This window comes from Poeciliopsis prolifica, unplaced genomic scaffold (genome assembly GCF_027474105.1).
Source record: "Poeciliopsis prolifica strain line A6 unplaced genomic scaffold, Auburn_PproV2 SCAFFOLD025, whole genome shotgun sequence".
NCBI lineage: Eukaryota > Metazoa > Chordata > Actinopteri > Cyprinodontiformes > Poeciliidae > Poeciliopsis > Poeciliopsis prolifica.
This window is the reverse complement of record NW_026562400.1, coordinates 3,962,456-3,970,911: the sequence shown is the minus strand read 5'-3', so window position 1 is coordinate 3,970,911 and position 8,456 is coordinate 3,962,456. Positions and strand designations below refer to the sequence as shown.

Genomic DNA, 8,456 nt, shown 5'->3' with positions numbered 1-8,456 from the left:
GGATGGGGTAATAAAATGTGGAAAGCTCATTTTTAGAAACTTGCTGCAAATCTTTAGCAGACGTGCTAACAAAAATGGAGAACATGGCTTTAAGAACTTCGCAATCAGCTTAAATTAAGTTGATGATTTTTAGAAAACTGTCATGAATCTATAATGGATTAGTAAATTAAAGCACTAGAGAGTCAAAGAAATATGACGTGAATCTTATATACTTACTCTAATACTGCAGTCTGAACCGCAGACATCATCAATTCATTGATCAGTTGATCAATCGTGTGTTTTGGCATGTGAGTCAGATTGTGCGCGCGCACAGATGACACGACGTCACTCTGATCAGGTTTTATATTTAAATGACCTCCGACAGCCTTTAAGAAAACAAAACCAAGAGGCCAGAAACGGCTGGTGCAACTGGTCGTTTTCTACTGGTTTTATTGGATGTGACCGACATAAAAAATGAGTTCGCTGCTTTTCACAAACTTTCAAAATGCAGATCCAGTGAAGCCCAATAAATTAGTATTTGTCTCCCCCTGCTGGACACTTTTGGTGAAACACTCTTGCTGCCTTCAATTTGAACAAATTATTTATTTCAAATGCTTCAACTACAAAGTTAAAGATTTTAACATATTTGTGTCGTTCCAAAGTTGTAAAGGACATGTTCATTTACTTAACAAAATAAATATAATTTTACTGAGCAGGAGTTTAAAGTTTGATAACAAATTCGTGAGCTCGTTATAGTAAAAACAAAAAGTCTAAAAAGATTTAGAAGCACGATAGCGCTGCAAATAAATAGGCTAAATTATTACCCAAATTAATAATGTTTGGGATTATAAAGTCTGGGTTTCTTTTCCATAGAAATATAGAAACTCTAAAGGGTTTTATTTTGTCAACAAGATCATTCCTCTAGATTCATGAGATAAAAGTGAAAAGCACCAGACTTTACTATAGAAAGCAAGTAGAAAACATTGAATATTTAATCTAAAATATTTAATCTAATCAAAGAAAAAATGCATTTTGTGCTTCAGCTTTAATTTGTTTACATGCAGACTGAAGTGCATTGATGTTTTCTTATATAACTTGAATTTCTCCGTATTGTTCAAAGTTATCTTTTCTAAAAGTTCCCATGTGGTTGCAGTGGTAGAGTTTCCTACAGCCCCTGAATGCAGCAGCAGTGACAGTCCGCGTCATGTTGACTGAAGCATTGTGGGTAAACCATGGGGTGAATTGCGTAAGGTTACCATCGGCCGGAGAACCAGCGGATGCGGGGAACGGTGAGCCGATTCTTGGCCCAGTCGCCACCGCGATGCAGCGGATCGCCGGCCTCGCTGCACGCCGGGACCTCCGCAGCCTCGCAGCCGGGGCGCAGGCCTGGAGCAGCGGCTCCATCTGCAGCAGGGAGCCGGCGTTCCGGTGCCAACAGCGGGGGAGATTGTGTTCGGGTCCTGGGCGTCCTTTAGGCTCCGGACCCGGGCAGAGATGCTTTGTGTTTGCCGGGGGTGGATGCAGACTGTTCAGCTCCCGGCCAGGAGCCGAGGAGCCGCCGGGGAGCCCCGAATCCCGGCCCCACATCTCTGTGGTGGGCATCCCGGACCCGCTCACCTGGATCCGCTGTAGGATCATTACGCTCCTGATTGAGCTTTACTTTGAGGTGGACATCAACTCTGCAGAGTTTCACAGAGGAGTGAAGCAGGTAAACTACAAGAAATACCTAAAAAAAAAAAAAAAAACTTAAGTTAAACTGCAACAAACTGCATGAAAACTTAAGTTTAACTGCAACAAACTGCATGAAAACTTAAGTTTAACTGCATAAAAGTCTTACTAAGGTCGATGTAGAGTTACATAAATGTGTTTACAATTTGACAATTCATTTCTAAACTCCGGTATAAGAATTTTTTCCAGATCAGTTTCTTTCAATAAAAACCTTGTGAATCTTTTAAGAAAAACTGCCGGTGTGTCTGTGTCTGATGCATTTTGGTGAAAACATGTTTGTTTTTCATTCACTGGATAGAGAATCAAGAAATTTTAGTCAAGTAAAAGTGAAAAGTACAGTGTAGTAAAAATACTCCTAAAAGTCATTTTTTTACTCAAGTAAATGCAATTGAGTAAATGTAAGTAGTTACTATCCAACTCTGACCAAAATAAATTTAGCTAGACGATAAATTGTCCCAGTAATCATTGCAATAAACAATAATATTATTGTTTTGTTTTTTAATACAGTTTTGAAGTAATGTATTGGTAATGGCATAGCGTTCCAAGTTCAGTTTCTCGAAGACGGTAAATGCCACAGATAATGTTTTTTTCACACAAGAGTGGACAAAGGAAGACAAATTTGTTTTTATTTCAACCAGAATCCTAATATTGAGCAATAATGTTGCTACATAAGATTTTTGTAAAATCTCTTATGCAGAGATTCTTCAGCAAGATTTTATTGTGGCTTGTGGAGACATTAGTAAAATAAATGTACTTTTGAATATTTTATTTTATTCAATGTGTTTTCTTTAGGATTTAGATAAGTCGGTGTCGATAACTATTGGTTATCTACTGATATTAATTATGTGTCGATTGTGATATATATTGTTATTGATTAGGCAATAGGTTTCTTTTTTCTCAATAGGTTTCTTTTTTCTGGCTTTGTTTTGGAAAATTCTCCAAAACAAAGCCAGAAATCCGTTAAAATCTTTGGTTTTATTGCCACGAATCTATCTGTGATACAATTCAAATAAAATCATAAGCATTATGAAAAAGATTAGCAAAAAAATTATTATGCCAAAGTCTGATTAAAAAACAAAATTTTAAAAAGTATTTTCTCGTTTTCCATCCCAGGCTTTGGTGCATGTTTCCAGCAAGATGTCCAGAGGGAGATACCACGAGCTGAAAGGGGTCGTGACCGACGAGGTACCACATCTAAGTGACCCAAAATTTACCCACAAAACATTTCCTGATTAGTGGGTTCTAGTCAACAATTTGCAGTAACATCTTATTAAAAACAAAACCTAGAAATCCATTTTGTTTCTGAAGATGAGGGAATATCTGGAGGAGAAGTGCAAACCTCTCACGAAGGTGCAGAGGAGGCAGATCGCCGTCAAAATGGAGGACATCATATTTGTGCTACCGGAGGACATCTCGGTTGTCTTCGATGAATACGGTGAGTTCTCCTGATGTGAAACACTGAATTTTAAAAATTCACTCTAATTCTAAGGCATTCATTTTTGAAAATGTATTTTTTTTTCAATTCACTCTGTATTTCAGAGTGATTTCATTACGCCCAAGGCTGCCATCTTGTTTTAAAACTTCTGTTTATTTGGACTATGGATTCAGGTCAACTCTACAACAAAATATGTAGTGCAGGCTACAATTTATTTTCTTTTAATTATGAGAATAAAGTTCTAATGTTACAAGAATACTCTTCAATGACATTATGATTAAAACAAAACATATATACAAACATTAAGACACAAGAACATGGGCTCATAATACTTTATTTTTGTTTCTTTAACGTAGAAAACAAACATTTAAATCCTGTCTGGAAAACAAACATTTTTTTGGTTTTTCCAGTTCAGGTTAAAGGTCACACTTTCTTCTCTATGGCATCCTATAAGGTCCAAAAATAAACAAAACAAAAAAGAGTAATTGAAGACTACAGATACTATTAAATCAAAACTAAAACATTTATAAACAACCCTTATAGTGCACATCTAAACAAACAGACATCTATGAACAATCCACAGGTGAAAATGTAATTTGAAATAATTTATGGTCCAGTTCAACAAAAATAAAGAGATTATATTAGGAGAATAAAGTTTTATGAGCACTCCATCATAAAAAAAATTCAAATGAGGAATGTTGACGTTATATTTTGCTATGATAGAAATAGTTGCTATTTTTGTTAAGTACAGAAATAGAAAGTTTCTATCATTTCTATATGCACATATGAAAATATTTTCCGTTATTTGTAGTTTCTTTTTTAGGGAAAACTAAAAGGAAAACTGGTCTGAAAAAAATGAGAACATACATTTTAAAACCACTCTCCCTGCAGGTAGGAAGTTCTGCTTCGTTGTCATGAGGCTTTGGTTCCTGTCGTCACACGAGGGTCCAGATGACCCAGAGGGCACCAAAATCTTCAAGGTGGCCTCTGGAGAAGACGGGAGCCCTCAGAAGAAACTGGCAACCGCAGTTTATGAGTGAGTTCACAACTCAAACTGTGAAAAATGTGGAGCAACGCTTAGGAAATATTAGACCTGCGCAACAAGTTTTGCACTCAAAGACCAATGAACTTTAAGTTTGCAAAGAACACTTAACACTAGAACTGAAAATGAAACTCAACAACCAATAAAATTACCCTTCAAACCAGAATTGAAATTATCAAACTGATTTTAATTGATGATGTGTTTAATTGATTAACTGCTTATTGCAACAGGCTTAAATGTAAGTTAGATTAATGACAAATACATACATTCTTCTGCAGAAACAGAAAAATTTTATTAAATTCTCCTAGAGAGTAAAAAAGCCTCTTCACTTCCTCCATGTCCAGGCTCTAATACAGGCGTTCAGAAAGAGCAGAATTCGGTTCAGTTTATGTGAAACTGCTGCTTAAACAAAACGGAGGAAATCGGTTCTCAGACAAAGCCTCTTTCTACTCTTCCCCAGTAATCCAGTTAGTTGTTGGGCCGCGGTGTGTGGCGGTTCTGTCTAATACCGCCGATCTGGTTGGGCAGATTGTTGTCCCTGAGGGTTCAGGTCTGAGAAAGCCTGTTACCTTCTGGCATTATCCTAAAGGCGAGCCGACCGACTGCTAAGCTGGATAAGAAACCTTCTTTCACAATCTTACTGCAGAGAATCGCAGATATATTCACACTCTGAAACTTTTTCACAGTTTACTGTTACAACCAATGACTTCAGGGATTCTGTTGTTGAGTTTTACGTGATAAACCAACACAGTAATTGTGGAAATAAATCAGTTTTTTTATAAGTATAAATCTGAAAAGAATAGGAAGGATTTGTATTCAGCAGGGTTGCTATTAACGATTATTTTAATAATCAAATATTCTGATAATTAATCGATTAATCATAAAAAAATTAGCATATTCTGCAGATTTTTTATTTAACCACATGAGTGGTTAAATAAGGCTTTTTATATAACATTTTTCAGACAATTTCAAATTGAAAATGAATCAGCCTGGATTTTGAAGTCCCTTAGATTTATGTTTTTATGTAGATCTGTTTGCTTTAATGTGTATAGAAATATCTATGAGTAACAATTGTTGTAATGAATAAGATTATTCAAAGCTGGAAATAAATTTACATAGTAAATAATGTATGGATGAAATCAGTGTTTATATACAGTGGCATATCCTTTAATTTATACTCAAATATATCACAACATATATTTATACAGTCTAAATTTCTTGCTATTATTTTGTGTAACTTCTAGGTATGTTAATATTTTTTCATTTTGATATCTAATAATGAAGGTCCATCTGAAAATATAGTACGAATTTATGCAGATCATAGGTTTTTCTTCCTATTTCTCTTTGAACATGTTAAGATTGGTTACAAACGTTATGTGTCTCTCATATTTCCTGCTATGTATGTTTGTTACTTTATACTGCGAACAGTTTTGAAGTAAATAGTAGATTCACATTAAAAGGTGCAAATACATTTACTTCACAATATTTTTTTTTCTTTTTTTTTACAGAATTTGAATCAGGTGAAGCTAAAGTTTTGTTAGGTTCTGAACTGTAACTGAAAAAATAACTTTTTTCCTGTTTTTTCTGGAATTTCAATAAACAAATGAATATAAATCAGTTTTTGCTCCTTTTTAAAAAAACATGTCTGTCTCTATCTCCACAGATTCCACGGAGAGCTAAAACGAGGGACTTCTCCTGATTGGATGGTGACAACCGTCTGGCACTGGCACTGGAAAATGGACGAGTAAATTCACTTTGCAACAACGTCAGGATCAAACCGGAGAACTGACTGCTGAATTGAAATCGTTTGAAACAACGCACATGAAGCAGATTTCACTCATGGGAGAAAAGACTCGGCAGTTGTGGAAAAATATGTCAGGTTTTACATATCAGGACATAAAAACATCTTCAAATTGTTTTAAAATTTGGGTAAATACAACCTCAGGTGAACAATTTTAGGTGTATTGCATCATTTTTACTAAATGTTGGAAAAACATAATTAATCACAGATAATAGAATGGAAAATCATTTACTGTTAAAAAGTGTTGGAAAATTCAGGTGTAACAACAAATATGCTTGTAAATGGAAGCATTAATATTGAAACTACGCGAAGAAATATAAAACCTGAACATATAGATATTAGAAATAAAACTGGAAAAGGTTCTAAAAGGTCTCAAATCACTTAATTGATTTTAGTTTTCAACAAAAGAATTTAAAAAATCTTTAAATGAGTGCTATTATGTACTTTTGTAAAGCTTTATGTCATGTTATAATGTTACTGAGTGCAACTCTGACTCATTCATTGCACAGTTGAGAAATCCTTGAATTTTAAGGTATGACTATGATGCAAAGTCAAATTTCCTTTGAGTTGTTTTTGAAACATAAAGCATCTTCATAGAACTGGAAAAAACATACAGTAGTTACTTGACTGTGCTGTAAAATGGCACAATATGAGTTTCTCTTTTGGTATTTAGCCAAGTTTATTAAATTAATTAAAAGCAGATTTGGGTGAAGCAAAGTTCACTTTTGAGTAAAAGTCTGGTTCTTGAAAAGAATGCAGAAAGCGAATCCTTTGTACTGTATCCAATATTTTACTTGTTTGTGATGATTTTATCCTAATTAACGAAAGAAAGTCTCCATTTATATCAAATACCGTATTTATGTGACTTATACTCTGGTGCGACTTAGATATGTCTTTTTTTGCTTTATTCTGCATCTCATGGCTGGTATGACTTGAACTCCGGAGCGACTTAAAGTCTGGAAAATACAGTACTTGCACTGGGGGCCAAATATGTGTGTTTCAGGAGGCCACAAATGGCCCGGGGCCGCACTTTGGACACCCCTGATTTAGCTGGTCTAAGGGTAAAAATGACTCAAAGGAAACAACCTGCTGGTGTGACGGGACAGACACTGCATCTGCAAAAATTGATCTGAAAATGAAAATTTTGTTCATCTGTTGTTGCTTTTACCTTATTTTAAAAAAGACTGCGTACTTTTACGTTCTCATATGCAAAGCTAAGCATTGGACATGGGTGAGCCTGCTGTAAGCAAACCCATATCCCACTTGAATTATTCCCTTGATGCCTTCAACGCTCCAGAACTAAATGTTGCCACAAACAGCTTTACCTCCACTCTTTTTAGTTAGTTGTTCTTTTTTTATGACTTTACCAACAGAAACCCATTTGACATTTCATCAGATAATTAAGTATGTAATCCCCAAAACAACCTGTAGAGCCATAAACTGAAAAAAAATCAACTGTCTCTTTTTTACTCCATTCTGAATGATTTGGTTCAAACTATTTCACAAAGTCTAGAATGTGACTCAGGACAACTGAGTTTTATTATTTTGAATAAATAAAATGCTTGATCTAAACTGAATATACCACTCCTGTGCTTTATTTTTACACTTCTACTACAAAACATCTTAGTATGCTTGAAAAAGACAAACCAAGTACAAGTTCCATTGGTAGATTATTTAACTCATAATTTGCATTTTTCCATTAAAGCTGCTTGTAAGGTAGTTTTTTTCTTATTTCAAGTATACTAAAATATTTGCACTAGAAATTACACCAAAAATACTTAGCAAAATAAATGTCCAGTGTCCCTTTGATGCGTTCCCCTTTTGAACAGTTTGATATATCTGAATTCAAATGAGGGAAATTTACAATGTCCTGCTGCGTTATGACCAGGTACCTTAACTTCCTGATTTATTTATTTTTTCTTAAATAATTATGATCAGCTGACCATGTGGGAAGCAAATTTAAACTACAAGTGTGCAACTAATTATTAGTTAAAGTAATCAGATAGAGAATGTTAGTTTAAGCTAACATTAAAAATCACAAATTTCATCCAAATGTAACATTACATTTGGATGAAATTTGTGATTTTATTTAAAATGGGAGGTTTTTTTTCCCTCTGAAGGAATTTACCATAAATCTTATAACACATGTAGCAGAATGTTTCTGCCATTTAAAATATATAAAGCATATTTTGAGGCAGAATTTGCACTTTCCTCGATTAGACAGTTGGATTAATTTGTAACACATCTTAATTGTTGTCTTTCAAGGAAGAGAAGTTGGTGTTGTTGATTTTCGGACCAGATTTATGTTTAAGAACACTTCTGTTGAATGGTGTTAGAATGTGTGTTCTTTCCCAAAATGTTAGCTAAAAAGTGTCAAAATAAGAGGATTTAGCATTTATTGGTGTTGCTGGTTGCCCACTTGGGGGCACTGGAGACCTGCAAACATCATCTGCACAGTTTTTCCTCTCATG

The 8,456-nt window shown here is 34.8% G+C and overlaps 1 protein-coding gene across 1 annotated transcript; it reads left to right on the top strand.

Annotated features, from left to right (window-relative positions):
• Positions 1-1,214: 1,214 nt before the first annotated feature.
• Positions 1,215-7,562, top strand: si:dkey-82o10.4 (uncharacterized protein LOC797793 homolog). Its single transcript, XM_055047346.1, has 5 exons — positions 1,215-1,687; positions 2,821-2,892; positions 3,016-3,142; positions 4,034-4,178; positions 5,848-7,562. The coding sequence occupies exons 1-5, from the start codon at positions 1,301-1,303 to the stop codon at positions 5,930-5,932; spliced, it is 816 nt and encodes a 271-aa protein (XP_054903321.1). The 5' UTR covers positions 1,215-1,300; the 3' UTR covers positions 5,933-7,562.
• Positions 7,563-8,456: the final 894 nt, after the last annotated feature.

Bases quoted from the DNA above. Each gene is read 5' to 3' on its own strand.
- si:dkey-82o10.4 (XM_055047346.1), top strand. From the start codon at position 1,301: ATGCAGCGGATCGCCGGCCTCGCTGCACGCCGGGACCTCCGCAGCCTC. The intron at 2,893-3,015 runs GTACCACATCTA...TTGTTTCTGAAG, and splicing joins AAGGGGTCGTGACCGACGAG to ATGAGGGAATATCTGGAGGA. The intron at 3,143-4,033 runs GTGAGTTCTCCT...CTCTCCCTGCAG, and splicing joins GGTTGTCTTCGATGAATACG to GTAGGAAGTTCTGCTTCGTT.